Source organism: Clinocottus analis, unplaced genomic scaffold, assembly GCF_023055335.1.
Source record: "Clinocottus analis isolate CAN_PGR_092001 unplaced genomic scaffold, fCliAna1.0.p SCAF_19, whole genome shotgun sequence".
Lineage (NCBI taxonomy): Eukaryota > Metazoa > Chordata > Actinopteri > Perciformes > Cottidae > Clinocottus > Clinocottus analis.
The window spans coordinates 7737134-7755734 of NW_027175920.1; the positions used below are offsets into that span (position 1 = coordinate 7737134).

The following is an 18601-nucleotide window of genomic DNA, read 5'->3' on the forward strand; positions in this document are numbered from 1 at the left end:
GATATTTGAGTCATGGCGGTCTAGTGGTCAAACCAAGAGGAATCTGACATTCTGGTTTCAAATCAGGTAAGTCGTGTTCTTTACTTTGAAAGAAACTCGCCTTCATTTGACCAACGAGTGAGAGCAGAGAAATGTTTCTATCATTTGTAACTGCTAACTTCCCTCTACGACACTGAGTGAGTCAAGTATTGAGACGATCCAGTATTTGAGGACAGTATTTTTGGGAGGGGCACAGCTTCATGGGCATTCTGGGAAATCAGCAGAGTGGAATATGCAAGGGGGTTACAGAATATTTCATTTTCTATTCGTGTTGAGATTTTCCAAAGCAAACTTGGAATAGAAAATGCAAAGACAAATTTTATATAAATAGAGTTGAAGGAATCCACTGTATAAGTCCAGTACAGCAATTAATCTACATCATGAGAAAATGAATTGTTGAAATTATTTAAATGAATAGTTATTGAATACTATAGTTGGAGTTACAGTATTAGTAGGACACTGGCTTTTAAAGAATAATAGGATGAAAAAGTAATTAAAAAAAGTTCTCTTTGGACTGAACATTTTCTTAAAATGTGTTTTCCGATCCCCTGTAGACCAGAAGAGCTCCATGTCTGACTCAGACCTCATGAAGAGTGGGGGACCAGCGGACAGGGGCCTTGAATGCTGCTCCCCTCCGGCTCCCAGGATGGAGCTGCTCAGCCCCTCCAAGGTGAAGGAACGCTCTCAGAACGTCAAAGAGAAGGTCACACAGGTACGGGGGCTGAGAACCTCACATGCCTGACAGCCAGGAAGTCCGATTCAAGAGCTCTAAGTTCATAAACTTAACAATTGACCACCACATTTTGAACGCCCCACGATGCATTTCCTGTTTGCCAGCGACATTAATCACATTTTGAGGCTCCTAGAACATTGCCACGATGGAAAACTGACGTTATTAACCCACTAGTGGAAAAATCAGTAGATGTTTGTTGCTGGGTGTTTTTCTTCTGGGTGTGAAAAGCAAAGTTACATTGAGCCACAGTTCAATTGAGAGCTACTGTAGTTACTGCTGGAGCCCTGCGGCTCACCATTATGCATCACTGCTTCTGCGGGATGTGATGGATATGAAAGAACTGCGAGTGTTTGCTACAACCGGTGACCTTGCTGCTCGGGGTCACTTGTTGATTCCCGTCATTTTTAAAAGGTCCAATCGATTTAAAATATATATATATATATATATATATATATATATATATATATATATCTTGCTATTTATTTATACACCTGGTAGAGAGAGCGGTCTGTCTGCGAGGTCAGAGACATTCGTCAGGGTTGCAATTGTTAATTTGAAATTGGGTTGAAGAGAACACGAGGACTGTGTCAGCGCATGAACTCCGTTGTGTGATTGTGACGCCCAACTCATCATTACAGCCCTCCAGCTCACCAGCATTCAGCACTCAGTTAGCTCTCGCGTGGCACACTATTGTTTTCGCTCTTTAACTAGCTGAACGTAATTATACTACATGGATGTCATCTTTACTCAAGTCTCGCCGCTGTTGAGAGTCACCAATGACAAGATGGTCAAGGACTTGTTGGACCTACACGGTCACAAAACCAGGCCATGCAGCCTCCAACGAGAATTTGGTCCAAATAGGACATCTTCTAGAAAGGTCTGTGGGTTAGTATTAGTTCAGAGATTGTACCTGTTATTTATTTTATGGAAAGAAATATGAGTAGAAGGCTGTTTCATGATTAGTTAATTTAATAGTATTCATTTGCAAAAATGCAAAAAAATAAAATTATTGAAAATGTTTGTATATGAGAATTTGTGCATAGTGATGGATTGTTTTTGTTTAGGTGCTTTCTTTGGAGTCTGATGTACTGCCTGAACACAAACTGCAGGTGCCAGCGACACCATGGTGGATCTTGCTTCACTACAGCCCCTTCAAGGCCTTTTGGGACTGGATTATTCTCCTTCTGGTCCTTTACACAGCTGTCTTCACACCTTACTCAGCGACCTTCCTCCTGGATGAACACGGGGATTTTCGCCAAAGGGGCTGTGGCTACACGTGCAACCCTCTGAATGTGGCGGACCTTTTGGTGGACGTGCTGTTTATTGTGGATATAGTCATCAACCTTCACACAACGTACGTGGACCAAAACGACGAGGTGGTCACACAGCCGAGCCAGATAGCCAAGCATTATATCAAAGGCTGGTTCCCTATTGATCTGTTCGCAGCGATCCCTTTTGACCTCATCATTTTCGGATCAGGCTCTGACGAGGTGAGAACCCTGCCTAAAGTGTCTAAACTTCCTCTTTGAGTTCTTCAAAGCGACTGAAAATTGAATGGCCATTTCCCTAACATCCTCTCTTCTCTGTTGTTATTGGACACCAAAGATGGCAACCTTAACAAGTCTCCTGAAAACAGCACGGCTGCTGCGATTGGTCCGTGTGGCAAGGAAGCTGGACCGGTATTCAGAATATGGAGCCGCTGTCCTGTTCCTGTTGATGTGCACCTTTGTGCTCATCGCCCATTGGCTGGCCTGCATTTGGTACGCTATTGGCTTCGTGGAGAGGCCGTACACAGAGACCGGCTGGCTGGACAACCTGGCTGAACAACTGGGCAAGTCATACAACGACAGTGACTCCAGCTCCGGCCCATCAGTCAAAGACAAGTATGTAACGGCTCTTTACTTCACCTTGAGCAGTTTGACGAGCGTGGGGTTCGGTAACGTCTCTCCAAACACCAACTCAGAGAAGATCTTCTCCATCTGCGTCATGGTCATTGGCTGTGAGTTGAATAACGCGAATGAGGAACGCATGAAAATTAGTGGTGTGGGTCTGTACCCTTTACAACTTTCTACTTCTTTTGGGATCTTCCCCCAAAACTAGGTGACGTTAATATCTCAACATAATGTAATAGTTCTGGTACAATTGGGTTCGCTCATAATTACTTAAGTATAAGTATTAATTTCAAGGACACGGCCCTCCGTGTCCTAATTGCTTCTTCTGTCTCAGCTCTCATGTATGCCAGCATATTTGGGAACGTGTCCGCCATCATCCAGCGACTGTACTCTGGTACAACTCGCTACCACACCCAGATGCTGCGAGTGAAAGAGTTCATCCGATTCCACCAAATCCCCGGTTGCCTTCGCCAAAGGCTGGAGGAGTACTTCCAGCATGCCTGGTCCTACACAAATGGCATCGACATGAATGGCGTAAGTTAAAAGTGACAGGAGTGGTTGTAATGTCCTTAACCTTTAACTGCTGTAAAGATGGTTCAGTATTGTTCAGTTGATGGTCCTTTCTTCATTTATTTAGGTGTTAAAGGGATTTCCAGACTCTTTGCAGGCGGACATCTGTTTGCACTTGAACAGATCTCTCATGGAGAACTGTAAGGCTTTCCATGGAGGCAGTCAAGCCTGTCTGCGCGCATTGGGTATGAGGTTCAAGACAGTCCACGCTCCTCCAGGAGATACCCTGATCCACTATGGAGACATCCTCGACTCTCTCTTCTTCATCTCGCGCGGTTCTATCCAGGTCATCAAGGATGATGTGGTTGTCGCCTTATTAGGTATCTAACCAAAGACAATTTGACCTCTGTGTCTCAAAAATGCTCCAAAAAAAATACATATTATTATTATTAATAATGTGCATGGTCTTCCAGAAAAGAATGACATCTTTGGAGAGCCGATTCACTTGTACGATGAGCCAGGGAAGTCCAATTCAGACCTGCACACCATCACCTACTGTGACCTGCACCGCGTCCAGAGGGACGACCTGCTGGAGGTCCTTGATATGTACCCCGGCTTTGCAGATAAATTCTGGAGGAACTTGGAGATAACTTTTGACCTGAGAGATGTATGTTAGCGGTCGATTGAGATGTTTTATTTTCTCACAAGACAGAAAACAGTTGACCATTCCTCATTAGCATTAGTAATAGTAAAACATGTTGGACTACTTATGCCAGTTGCAAGACACACAGTTTCAAATGAGACTCAATTATTTGCTGCAATGTCAAAACAGAAACTTGAATGGGACTACTTCTTGTATATTTGAGCTTAAACCCTCCTGTCAAGTGTCCTGATAGGCTACAGGTACATGAACCACAGGTTTGTGTCTGGCAGGAGATCTTTGTTGGGTCTAACTCCCCATTTATGTATCTTTTCCTTTCTTTTGTCATCTTGCCAAAATACATTTTTAACAAGAATTAGGGCTAACGAATTAAAATGTTGATTGCTGTTGTAAGCGTGTGAAGCCAAAGAAATTGTACACCCTTTGTCTTTCTGTGTTCTTCAGGCTGATCAAGTACCACCAATAATAACAACTGATGACTCCGGTGATGACTGCGGGTACCGGCAAAAGCCAAGACACAAAATCCACTCCCTGGACTGCCGAATCAGGCCGGGTAAGATTTGTTTCAAGGCTCTTGTTGGTAATCAGTGTGATAGGCCTCTAAAATCCTCAAACTCACTTTCTAACCTAACAAAAGCATATGAATAGATAGGTATTTTTTGATTGATAACTTAAACTGGACTAATGTGGAAATATTGCAGGTATGAAAGACTAATTGAATGCTTTCCCGTGAACAGATGGAATCGATCATGAAGACTCGTACCCCCTCCGTCATCGTCACTCTCCTCCTCAGACCCACTGGGATGACCGCTGTAGCTGTGGATCCCTGTGCTCCCAGTCTAGTGAAGACCTGGCTAAACCTCTTGGCCCCAGTGCCAAAGAGGAGCTTTACCCCCCAGAAGAGGCCAGACAGGACTATTCGCCCTCTGTAGTGCAGCTGCTCCCCCAAAGTGGCCCCTCATTGGGGAGGGAAGCAGTGTTGGACCAAGGTAGATGGGTGCTAAGTCTGTTCTGGAAAAGACATACAGAGAGTTCTTTGACCATTTCAACATGCTAAAGTTAACGACAGCTGTTGATGGTCATTTTGATCAAATCCAACGGCTAACAAAAATATTTTTGTTTTCCTCAGCTTCATCTTTGAATGTGCCAGGAATGTATCAATACTGGCCAGAACGTCAGTCACAACAGTTTTCCTCTCGTGCCTGGCGATCTTCATCTGTCCGCAACTCATACCACCCACCGCCGTTCACAGAAGAGCGGCCCAGTGAGCTTGAGTCTCGACTTGAGGTTTTACATTCACAGCTCAACAGGTGAAGTCAATGATGCTCTCAGCTGGTTTCTAAATATTGGGAGGTAGTGTGTGGTATAATAAGAAATTAGAGTGACGAAAAATCAAAAGTGTGTTCAAATCCCAAGGCCAATGCTTAGAAATCTCATGTCTCTCTTTTATTTAGTTTCCATTGCATTGGCTGTAAAGAAGATTCTTGGATATTGTTACTTCCCTTAATAACCGTTCTCATCGTCTCTTAATTGCCCAGACTGGAGACTCGCATGACAGCCGACATCAACGTTATTCTCCAGCTTCTTCAGAGGCAGATCGTACCTCCTGCTTACAGCACTGTATCGTCTAGTGCCCTCCCAACTGACTCACCTGGCCTGTACGGGACTGGGACCCCAGTGCTGCAACACATGTACCCCGTTACCCCCATACAGATGGACACCCAGGTTCCCACACTGGTAGAGAACAATACTAATACTATTTGTTTCTAAAATTTGGTTTAAAAACACATCAAAATAAAACATTTCTTCACTCCAGAACTCTGTTCAGGCCGACCTTCAATTCACCGAGCAGTCTCAGGAGTCCCTGTCCAGCGGTATCCATGTGACTGTGGCGTCAGACGACACCATGTTCATGGCCGCCACACCTGAAACTGAGACTCCCCGGCCGTCGGTCAGATCCGCCCTCATGGAAAACCCCAGGCTGTGCTGCAGCCTCCGCTCCCCCTCGCTGCCGGGGAACCTGGACATCAGCCCAGGACTTGCTGAGATCCAGAAGCACCTCTCAGACCCCGTGCTGTCTGACATCTGAACACCTTCAGTCAAAAGGTTTTAGGGGCAACCATTGTGACATTCAAAGTAGTGATACACTGCTACTTATAGAAGTCTGGAAGGAACCGGGAGACTTGTCATCACACATTTGGACTGCAAGCAAAGTGACTCAAAATCAGATCAAGGTTTTCCATTTCATTGTGTTGATGCTTGATTACACAAAGTGGTGATTGCAACACAATTCGTAACAAAGTTTTATTTATCCCACTTCAGTAAATTTTGTGCATGCCATCCCCAAAGCTTCTATTGAACAGGAGCAGTGACTTCCTGGAGTCTCCACTGCTAAACTAAGCTAAACTAAGCTAACAAACTAACCGCTGGCTGAGACACACGAGGGCGATATATCTCTCTCTTCCATTTAATTCTCAGCGGAAAAACAAATATGAATTTCCCCCATTTCAAACTGTTCCTTGAAGAAAATCTAAAGGCAATTTCTGAAGTGATATTTGTACTTTAACAAAAGCGCTTTATATAATACACATATTCCACAGTGTTCTCTGGTGCATGTTATATGGAGTGGCGACCCTTTTTCTAAATTACTGCACACATATTTCTGTCATTTCTTTCCCGCGCTTTTTATTTCATTACTGACCGACATAGGTGCTGCTTCATTGGATCTATTCCGGACACCGATTTGTGAAAATGAATCATGAACAAGGTTTTTTTTCTGACTTTATGTTTAGCAAATAATTACACATCATGACCCCGTACTGACACACCGACAGCAAGTCAGAAATCACTCCTGTTCACCCCACGGCTTCCCATCCCAATATCACAACAGAAATTAATATCACAACAGGACTCACAGCATTTGTTATACAATGACAGTTTTCTAGGCTGTTTGAAAATTGTACGTTTCTCTATGTTGTAGAGATTGTGTATTATGTACTTCAGGCAGTGTTGTTACAGTATTAAACAGTAACTGGAAGAAAACACTTCTTCATTTCAATCGTTTTTAACTGTGAATCTGAACTAAGGATTCTTATCAATTTGTTGAGTCACCTCACTGTGAAATAATTGTCTGGATAGAAAACTGTAGAACTGGGAGGGACTGTTTATGTAAAAAAAAAAGAGAGAAAAAAATGGTGAAATTAATAAAATAATGAACTTTAAAAATTACAAATAGAAGTCTATATAGTCAATGGTTAAAGGTAGTGTTGGTAAACTTTTAAAAAGCATTTTTGATATTGTTGAAATTCTCATTAAATTCTGACAGGAAAAAAAACTGTTAAATCCTTTAATTCGGCTCGATGTAATGAAAGCCTGACTGGCCACCTGTGTATATTCGGCCCAGGCACTGAGCGCATCACCTCCCATGAGCTGCTAACTAAACAGCTGTGAGTCAGTAACACTCATCATGTTCGTTATTTACATTCATGTTTACATATATAATTATAATTTTGGGAGGGAGGCCTGAAGGGACGGGCTGTCAGTGTTGCAGTGACTTTCTTGCTAGATTTGACAGCTTTATGATCAGAGATGTCAACACAGTACAACTGGACTCAGTTGGATCATTGTGATCGAGAATAATCTTGCTAGTTTCTCAAGACTACCAACCCTAGTTTGAATACCTGTAAATTGTTGCACAAATAATTACAGATCACAAATGATATTCGGTTGAATAGAACACATATTTAGGTTAAAAAAACAATTGAATATATGAACACTTAAAAACCACATTCAATCCACTTTTAAATGTGGCTAAACTACATGTTTGCTTCATCATAAAATGAATGGTTGAGGATGTTGTAATGGGTAAACCTACACATACAATGCACCATAATAGCGTATAAAAACATGAAACTGACTAGACTTCGCGTCTGAGAGACAACAAACTGAAAGCTGGAGGGCTATTGAACCTTGGTTCACGTCTGTACAAGAGTTTCTTGAGACTTGGTTATCATTTTTGTTTTGGCGCTCCTTTGAGTTTTCTGATACAGGATGTCTTGATTTTGTATCACAAAGTCAAGCGCCGACTCTCGAAAAAAGCTTTACACACATAATCTGTATCAACATGAACCAAATACGAGCATGAACTGAATATTGCTCCGTCCTTCTTTAACCGCTTGTTAATTCAATTGACAATGTTTTTGAGTTGCCTCATTATTTTCCACATGAAGCTCAGACTCTGAGGATTTCCAGGCAGTTGTTGTAGCAGATAGCGATCCAGTCGGGCTGGGTGGTGGCCCACTGGACGTTATTGATCTCTCCCTCAGCCGTGTAGGCCAGTATAGGGTCCTCGATGGCCCGCGGCATCTGCTGGATGTCCCAGATTAGAGCCTGGTGGTCCTCCGCTAGAAAGACAGAAGGGGAGGAGGTTTGATTTTAATCGATTTATCTTATTTTTTCAACAAGAAAATAATGTCACTAAACACTACATGTCACCAGCCTGAATCTGGTAAAGAATCGCTTTTATCTCCACAACGATATTATGTATTCAGTTGTGACTGAGATTGTGCACGCACATCTGTCTGTCGACCATTAATCTCAGATACTACCCGACCCATCAGCCAAGTTTGTTGTGCTAATTTATACTCCTTTCACACTTTCAGTGATTCACACTTTTTTCCTGCGTATTTTATTGACATCTTCTATTTCTATCGTCTTAGAACTTGAATTTAGAAAGAGTACAGTTGTATTTTTCTGTCAATAAGGACAAAAGGTGTAAGAATATTTCCTTGTCATCAAGAGAAGCAGACTTTGCTCCGCCTAGATTGCAAAATGTAGATAAATATACAGTGCCTTTTTATTGGTCATCATACTTGCGTTTTGGGGCGAATTAACACAAAATTTACTTGAAGCGCAGATAAACACTTCAGGTTGCAGTTACCCTGTGATATGCAGCTGAGACACTAGACTACATGGAGTTTGTATTCATTCGATTAGACATTACTGAAGTAGGTTGGAATCTGCACTTTGTTGAATGGACGTTTCTAGTTTATCATGTTTTTTGTTATTTAGCAGGACACAAAAACATCAAAGCAAGATCAGTGTAAACGCATAACAAAGGCAAAACATCAGTCAAAACTACAGGACCGATGCAATATGCAAACTGTTGAGTGAATTCAAATTTTAATTACATTTTTACCCAGAATAATGCATGTAACTGTATGCATAGGACATGAGGAGATGGAAACAGATGAGCTGCTGTGTTGACAGCAGCTCATCTGTTTAGTAAAATAGTAAACAAAAACATATGGAAATAAATATTTGATTGTGGAGAGAAAAAAAAGCACCGACTGCCTGGCGAGTACTGAATGCAATGCAAATGGGAATTAAAAATAATAGGTATTGTTAGGTCAAGCTAAAGAAGAAATATTTCAACAACCAAAATGAGGGCAGAGAACACAGCCATGTGAACAAACCAGGTACCTATCAGCTGTCTCCAGATCAGCTTGGACACATTACCACTTAAAAGATGGGGGAGGTGTACTTGTTATCTTCCAACATTACTTTTTAGACAGAAAACACACATTTTCTCATGTGATATTTACTGAAAGTGACAAACAACAAGCAGTAAACTTTCAGGCAAGCTCCCTCTAATCGGCTGCCACCTTATTTAAGATTTTGTTGAGAATGTATTGCAGAGATAACTCGACTTAACCAAGCAGCCGTTCCTTGTCTATTGCAGGCCTTCAAAGCAACTGACAGAAATCTGCAGATTTCAACCAACTGAATATCGCTCTGCTCACCCCTCCTGTTCCAAGACTGCAGTCACGTGAGACACTGAAGGCGAGACCGTGGTCACGCCAAGGTATCTTTCAGGACCATCTACTTTAGGAGCAACTAAAATCGGATGCCGGCTGGCTTTGCCATGATTTACCACGGTGGCTCACTTTAAAGCAGTTTCACAATCGTGTCGGAGAACTACAGTGGCCTTGAGTAAAAACATTAAAGGCCCTCTTATTAAAAACAATTTGGAATATTATAATCCATTTATGCCAATAGATCCTTTTAAATCCAACACACTGATCCTTTAACTAAAGAAACAAAATATTCACAGTACTTTAACAGCCTGTTCGTGTAGAATTTGAACATTTCTGACTAAGACAACTCTTAATTTGTACTATCAACAGGCGCCTTTCTCCAACTTGTGTATTTATTGACGCAGAGCTTTGTTAACCTCTCCTGTGAAGCGTAAGAGCGACTCCCTCTTGTGCTCTTTGTCGGTCATTGCAATGAGATCGCAAACTTGTTCTCTTCTCGTTTTCGCACTGTGTGATCATTGCAAACTGTGTGTTCAGTAAAAACTACATACCTGCTGTACAGATGTGACAGGAGGAGTGCGGCGCCCAAGCGATTCCATTGACACAGGCCCTGTGGTTGTTAAGTCTGGCCACCGGAGTGCAGGGCACACGCACGTCTAAGATCACCACCTGAGAATAAGAAAAAATTATTGGAGACATTAACTGGCAGCAACTAATATTGGACGAAGAGAGGCTCGATATATCTTCATGTGCAGTTTCAAAACACTTATTTTATTATTCTAAATCTAGCCTGAAAAGGAGGTAATCAAAAAAAAGAAGCTTCATTTGTCTCAAACTAATTTGGGAGTTTTACATTATGGTCAATGTTATACGCTTTCAACATGTGGAGTGATAGCTTAAAACAATATTACGTAGACATAGAAAAAGATGATGCGAAAAAATATGTTTCTCATAGCTTAAAAATACCCTAATATTGTCCCTTGTCAGGATTGTAGCACGTCTTCACAAAGGGAGCCGCACTAACCTCCATGCTGTCCATTGCCATGGTGACCAGGTAGTTTGGGTCCTGCTTGTTCCAGCAGAGCCGGAGCAGTGGGTGGTGCTGGGGGTCTTCATAGATGATGGTGCTGTGTTCAAGATGACGGAGGTCAAACATGCGGACCGATCCGTCTGCTCCCACGGATGCAAACATATCCCTGCCTCCACCCGCTCGGCTGAAGGAGATGTCATACACCTGCAATACAACCAGACAGTGAGTTCTGCTCAGCTTAGTGAAGAGCACGTTAGATAAAAGATGGGACGGTTAACCAAGGATTATGTTTAAATTCCACTTCAGCTAACACAATAAATTGAGGGTTTGCTCCATCATGTCATAACATTTACCTCTTTGTCATGGGCAATGAGCTGTGTCTTGACATGACCCGACACCAAGTTGACTCTGCCCAGCACCTGCCCGGTCTCCAACCCCCAGATCGTACAGGTAGTGTCAATACTGGAAGTACCTGCGCAGAACACAAACACAATGTCACCCTCCTTCTCAAAAAATGACTTCATATTAGTGAAGGTCATATTTCTTTGTAGTTTTCTATGATGGATTTGCCAAAATAACTAAGTTGATAATGTTACCCAGAGGTGACCCTGCCGTGAGTTTTTACCTAACAAGTTTGGATCCACCTCGTTCCAGTCAAAGGATGTGAGTGGTGCACAAAAGTCTGAGTTCTTGTTATTGTTGAGCAGGCACTCCAGTCGGGTTTCTGTCTCGCCCACCTGTTTGGAGAAACACAGTTTATTCGATATATTTGTGCACTTCCGTTAGTTCATACACAACAGTTTTCTTCATAGATTCCAAAACCAATTAGCCTTTTTAATCGTAAAGTAACAGGATAAAGAAATAAGAAAAAAGATGCCGTGAAGCAAAACTTATTGTTTTGCATGATAGCTGAATTTTTCTTCATAAGCGATCACAATGTTGTACATTTATTGTAGCTTCAGACAATATTCCCCGTAAATGAAAAATAATAATCAGTCTAATAAACTTACAATATTTGTATCCCATAATGTTTGTCTGTAAACTTTAAAGACCAGGAAGAACAAAACAACACTGTTTGGTTTTTATGCTGTGACATTTGAGAGCTGTAGTTATAAACTAGACACTTGCACCACAGTATATCATGCCTAGTGGTGGTGACCATCTTATAAGCGCTCTATAATATTTTTTTCTGACTACAGGTCATAGGTTCAGGTCAGATGGTTCTTCTTACCCTCCAGATTCTCAGGTAGTCTCCACTGGTGGCCAGCAGGTCAGGGTACGCTCCTTTGCTGTCCGGAATCCACATGACCTTGGTGGTGGGGTAGGGGTGGTCGAAAGTGTTTCGACACACAAACTCTGAGTTCTCCTCCTCCAGACCAACTATCTGGACCTGTAAATAAACAACAACAACTTACCTTTAGTGAGTCAGTATAGTGTTACTGAGACACAATTAGGGCTGTGAAAGGAGGTGGTGACTCCAGGGATCCTCAGATGGGATAAATCAGTTAGAGATGGATTATATCATCCCCCCCTTTAAAATTCAACCTAAACATTTGAATTATCGTGTCATATTATATTTCCCTTTTCGGCTCATGTCAATAGCAACTTAAGTCAGCTAATAACTGTAATTAGTACCCACAGCTATGCTAATCACCGCTTTGTCGAAAGAAAACAGACTAATGAACATTGTAATAACTAATTGACAATGAAATACTCCGCAGAAGTTAGACGGTGTCGTCATACATACATAAAACTGAACAAATTAAGACACACATCTTGGGAATGGTTGTGAATTTGTCAAACACATTTGTCAGATGCAGACACCTTAACAGCACTGCTTAATTTTTCTGAGTCCTGATTGTCCAATTAGTTAAGAAGTTATTTACATACAATATAAAAGCATCACACGTTACAATAAAACAGTTTGCGCCAATTCCATTAAAACAAGATTTAGTCAAATAAAAGAGAAAATACAACATTTCAAGTGACAAAACAAAACCTTAAGTAAATAATTATTGCTAATTCATTTATCAAACCACTAACCTGTTTTCAAATGTGTGCAACTCACTTTCCCCTTTGCAATGGAAAATGTATTTACCTTCATGTTGCAACCTCAAATGAGGGCAAACTGCTCACAAATTATTGTATGAATGCAGTTTGATATTACTAATATTATTGTCGTGCATTCTAGTTGAATAGTCCCCTTTAAGTATTATTATTACTACAGGAATCGTTTTCATAACATCGTTTGACATGGGGGGGGGACCAGGGGAAGGGTGCATTTATACTGCAAATAAACAATATAATTATCATTAACACAGTGGATGGGTTAAATCTCTGTGGATCAGTTATATTTAAGGTTTAAGCACAAGAGTGTCGCCATCACTGGGTATGTGGGACGAGATGAATGTACCTTGTTATTGTACTCCTCCACAAAGCTGCCGAGCGCGAGGCGGAACCGTTTGTCCGGTCGGACGCTCCAGTTCATGGCGTAAACTGTCCATGGCGCCTCGTATTTGTAGATTTCTTTACGTTTACCGTGTAGCGACATCTTCAATGCGTCTAGGAATAACGTCTATTGGAGAAATTACCAGCAGGAAAACGGAACCCCGAGCTCGTCGCTACCACCACATATGCTAGCTTATTTTTTTAGCAAATGGACGTTCGCTAGTTAGCTAACTTATTGTCTTTGCTAACTGTGATTTTGACTGTAGTGAGCTCGCTTTGTTGGTTCAGTCCGTGTAATCGGGATGCTTTCTCAGCAGTTATAGCTTCACGGTCAAAAAAAGATCTGTGAAATGTATCAAATGAACCGCACACAGCTGCTCAAAGATGTTCGTGGCATGGCAGCAATGGCGACGACAGGAGGACAAAAATAATGCGCTGCTGAGCGTCATTGAGGATGCTGGTGTTGCCTTCAAGAGATCGTTCGAATATCGTACAACAAAGCACTAACGGCCCAGGAAGTAGATCTTGGGAAAAATAGGAGTTTGATACTTGACTTCGTGAGAGATTTATATGACAGTCATGTAATGTTCTACTGTGTCTTATTTTTTTCTGCCCACAACTTGAATATCAACGACTTCTATATTTAAACACAACTTCATAGGATGAGAGTGTACGACAAGCACTGAATGCACCATTAAAGGGGCTGACTGTCTGTGCTCCACACTAAAATCTGTCTGAAAATTTCAGCAAAGAAGAAACTGCTCTTGTGCAAACTGAAATGCATGTTGTTTTTTTTCAATTGGGAAACAATTAAATAAATAAAGTAATTAATTGTTCCCGTTCTCCAATGTCCTGCACCTAGTGAGACCCTCCACACATTTAATGGAGTTTGACCATTCAACTGTAATGCTAGCAGAATGGTCACGGTGTGTGCATGCGCCCGAGCACATCAGTAATGTTGCCAATGCCAGCAGTAAAAATAAAGGCACTGCTTGGTCCTCTCGGCTACTCGTTGGCCTTGGATATTTTCAAATCTCCACTTCTGGTTGTGATAGATCATTTAATCCTGTGTTCTCAGATTAACCTCAGCAATACTAGCAGGATGATTGATCAACAATGACAGCACATTTGTATTAACAAAACAGCTCTGACACCTAATTTGGCTGTCATGTAAAAGGTGTTTAAGTTACCACACACTTTGTTTTTTTTCCACCTGCTAACAGCTAAAACAGCCGGATTTTACAAATGAGTTTCCACAACGCATTGCTTGCAAATTTGGATGATATTTGCATCACTCTTGATGAATAGACATTAAAGGAAAGTCATTTTTCTTCCCTTTTTAGCTTGTGCTCTGTGGGTCTTGAATTTACCATACACATATGATTTGCAAAACTGCCACTGACATCAGACAGGCACATAAACAGCTCCCACAGATGTTTGACATCAACATGACACAGCAGCACCTCAGAAACAACTTTTCTACAAAACCTCATAAAACGGTACAGTATGTGGAGAATGCAAGATCCTACCTTACAGCATGTCGTGCATGTTTGTTCATTTATTCTGCATGCTCAAAATATAGTTTATCTCTGTCTCTCAGGTCTTTAAACTACCACTCTGCTCAATAATGTTGCATTGGAAACATTATCATCATTCCTCCAACAACTCCACCCCATTCGCTTTTGGTTACTGTAACGGCCAGGAAGATAGCCTATATGCTTGGGCTTTTTTCATATCGCTTTGCTTTGCTCTTGGTTTACCTGCATCTATTGCCATCCTCTGGAAGATGTTTAAGTCATACAGGAAAGGAAATCCCTTCACACCAAATGATTTTTTTGTACTGAATCTCTCCATCATGGATGCAACCTTCTTTGTCATTATTCCACTTGGATTATTAAATCATTTTAGCTGGCATAGTTGGCAATTTGAATCATATTGGAACAGTGTTTATGCCATGAACACATGTGGGAGACCCCTCCTGATGGCTTGTATCTGTCTGGACTGTTACCTGGCTGTGGTTCACCCAATCACCTACCACAAGAGGAAGAGTCTGACTCCCAGGGTTGTGATGGCTGGCATCGTTTGGATTTTGACAGTGGCCTCTGGGATCGCATACTTTATTTTTTCCTTTTTATATTTAACAGTGTTTTCCATTGTGCCGTATATAATAGCTATTGTAACAATTGGAATCTGTGATTCTCTCATCCTCCGTTCATTAATTAAGTCTGACCCTGGGAAAAAAAACATCCACCCTCAGAAGCAAAGAGCCGTTCAGACCCTCATCAACAGCCTGGTGTTGACAGTCTTGTCTTACCTTCCTCCAGTATTTGTTTTTGGAATTGGGAGCTCTCTGATCAATAATATCCCTGTCTTTGTATGTATTATTTCTGTTCCTATGACAATTACTTCCAGTTTGGGATCTGCTGTCATGCCTTTACTCCACCTTAAAAATCATAGGAAATTGTATCGTTTCAACTTTGGATGGTGCAGGAAGTCTTAATTCATGACTCCTCTGATCATTTCTGTGTCTCCATCTTACACAATCAGGTGATTTAGAAACTGGAAAAACATTTGAACTTTCAAAAGTTGGGTTTCAGTCAGCTCTGAATTGTTAGAAAGTCAAAATAAACCCCAACTCAATTCTTACATATGTCATACTCCTGACTGAATCCTGCTACTATTTACATATTTAGATCATGGAAAGTGTCAGGCCCTTGTCCTATTTGGATACATTTTATTTGATTATTTTCTTGATTTTACTCCTTTTGAACTGAGGTCAATGGATATTTTATGACATGAAGTCAATTCAGCATTTTAATATTCAATCAGTTCAATGTTAAATGTATGGTAGACCTACAACTGTAATTTCTGCTCTGTGGTGGCATCAGTTATATATTTTTCATGATTAGCAGTAAAAGCTTTTGAAGTATTTCCTTCTCTTTGTTTGCATTTTATTGAATAGACCACCATGAAATTGTGTACAGACATTCTTGGTCCAAAGTGAATGAATTCTTCTGACTTGATCCTCTGGATTTTGACTCCAGCACCATGAGCAAGTTGACATTTGGGCTTCTAGTGAAATGTAACAACAACTACTAGATGGATTGCAAAGAATGTGGTGCAGATATCCACCGTGACTCGAGGGAAAGCTATAGTACAGACTTTGATGATGCTCTTATGCAACATCAACTTAAAGACAATACATTAACTGTAACTATTGTATAGATGGCGATGACATTCTGTCCACACATACATGGACCTGCCTAGTATAAATGGTAATAACTTTAATGATATGAACTTTGGCTTGCTGTAGTACATTTGTGGCTGACATTTCAAACTGATAAACTGAAGAAAGACCCATTTTGTACTTGGTGTCAAACAATTTGCCAGTTTCTTGACAGCTTTTTCTTCAAACGCAAATGTTTGTGTGTTTTTTTACATTTATGTTGAATAGCATGAAAGATTCTTGCTTGCAAAATGTTGTGCATGTGTGTTTGTAGCTTTTTTTTGCATTCTCTAAAAACACTATCTGTGTCTCTCAGGTCTTTTAATCTACTACTCTGCTCCATAATGTTGCTAAAGATAGAGCTTCATTCCAACAACACTCCCCTATCCGGATTTGTCTGGGAAGAATATGATTTCTTTGAGTGTAAAGACCAGCAAGAGGGAAAATATGCTTGGGCTTTTTTTTTAACACTGACCTTTGCTCTTGGTTTTCCTGCATCTATTGTCATCCTCTGGGAGATGTTAAGGTCATACAGAAGAGGAAATTTCTTCACTCCAAATGATTTTTTTGTACTGAATCTCTCCGTCATGGATGCTATCTTCTTGGTCTTCATTCCACCTGGATTAGTAAATAGTTTTATCTGGCATAATTGGCCGTTTGAAGCGAGTTGGAACAGTGTTTATGCCTTGAACACATGTGGGAGACCCCTCCTGATGGCTTGTATCTGTCTGGACTGTTACCTGGCTGTGGTTCACCCAATCACCTACCACAAGAGGAAGAGTCTGACTCCCAGGGTTGTGATGGCTGGCATCGTTTGGATTTTGACAGTGGCCTCTGGGATCATATACTTTCTTTTTTACTGGGTATATTTCACCATGTTTTCCATTGTGCCGTATATAATAGCTATTGTAACTATTGTAGTCTGTGATTCTCTCATCCTCCGTTCACTAATGAAGTCTGACCCTGGTAACAAAAACATCCACCCTCAGAAGCAAAGAGCCGTTCAGACCCTCATCAACAGCCTGGTGATGACAGTCTTGTCTTACCTTCCTCCAGTACTTGTCATGGGAATTGGGAGCCCCCTAATCAACAATATCTCTATCGTCAAATGTACTATTGGTCTTCCTTCGGCAATTACTTCTAGTTTGGGATCTGCTGTCATGCCTTTACTCCACCTTAAAAATCATGGGAAATTAGATTGTTTCAACCTTGGATGGTGCAGGAAGTCTTAATTCATCTTAACTCATCTGATCATTTCTGTGTCTCCCTCTTACATAATCAGGTGATTTAGAAACTGGAAAAACATTTTATTTGATTATTTCCTTGATTTCACTCCTTTTGAACTGAGGTCAATGGGTATTTTATGACATAAAGTCAATTCAGCATTTTAATATTCAATCAGTTCAATGTTAAATGTATGGTAGACCTACAACTGTAATTTCTGCTCTGTGGTGGCATCAGTTATATATTTTTCATGATTAGCAGTAAAAGCTTTTGTAGTATTTTCTTCTCTTTGTTTGCATTTTATTGAATAGACCACCATGAAATTGTGTACAGACATTCCTGGTCCAAAGTGAATGAATTCTTCTGACTTGATCCTCTGGATTTTGACTCCAGCACCATGAGCAAGTTGACATTTGGGCTTCTAGTGAAATGTAACAACAACTACTAGATGGATTGCAAAGAATGTGGTGCAGATATCCACCGTGACTCGAGGGAAAGCTATAGTACAGACTTTGATGATGCTCTTATGCAACATCAACTTAAAGACAATACATTAACTGTAACTATTGTATAGATGGCGATGACATTCTGTCCACACATACATGGACCTGCCTAGTATAGATGGTAATAACTTTAATGATATGAACTTTGGCTTGCTGTAGCAAATGTTTCTGTGTTTTTTACATTTTTGTTGAATAGCATGAAAGATTCCTGCTTGCAAAATGTTGTGCATGTGTGTTAACTTTATTTTGCATTCTCTAAAATACTATATCTGCGTCTCTCAGGTCTTTTAATCTACTGCTCTGCTCCATAATGTTGCTTAAGATAGAGCTTCATTCCAACAACACTCCCCCATCTGGGGAAGGACTGAATTTCCCTTGGTGTAAAGACCAGCAAGAGATCCAATGTGCGTGGGCTTTTTTTTTAACAGTCTGCTTTGCTCTTGGTTTTCCTGCATCTATTGTCATCCTCTGGGAGATGTTTAAGTCATACAGGAGAGGAAATCCCTTCACACCAAATGA

At 40.9% G+C, this 18601-nt stretch overlaps 2 protein-coding genes across 2 annotated transcripts; one reads left to right on the forward strand and one right to left on the reverse strand.

Moving 5' to 3' along the window:
- The first annotated feature begins 607 nt into the window (after positions 1–607).
- On the forward strand, positions 608–5924 carry kcnh6b (potassium voltage-gated channel, subfamily H (eag-related), member 6b). Its single transcript, XM_068582721.1, has 11 exons — positions 608–751; positions 1837–2262; positions 2378–2771; positions 2999–3198; positions 3302–3554; positions 3648–3841; positions 4280–4388; positions 4573–4824; positions 4965–5145; positions 5374–5572; positions 5685–5924. The coding sequence occupies exons 1-11, from the start codon at positions 608–610 to the stop codon at positions 5922–5924; spliced, it is 2592 nt and encodes an 863-aa protein (XP_068438822.1).
- A 229-nt stretch (positions 5925–6153) lies between these two features.
- Positions 6154–13572, reverse strand: LOC137789305 (DDB1- and CUL4-associated factor 7-like). Its single transcript, XM_068582744.1, has 7 exons — positions 13095–13572; positions 11913–12071; positions 11307–11418; positions 11035–11153; positions 10676–10885; positions 10203–10320; positions 6154–8238 (listed from the first exon to the last, which is right to left on the reverse strand). The coding sequence occupies exons 1-7, from the start codon at positions 13230–13232 to the stop codon at positions 8066–8068; spliced, it is 1029 nt and encodes a 342-aa protein (XP_068438845.1). The 5' UTR covers positions 13233–13572; the 3' UTR covers positions 6154–8065.
- Between the last annotated feature and the right edge of the window lie 5029 nt (positions 13573–18601).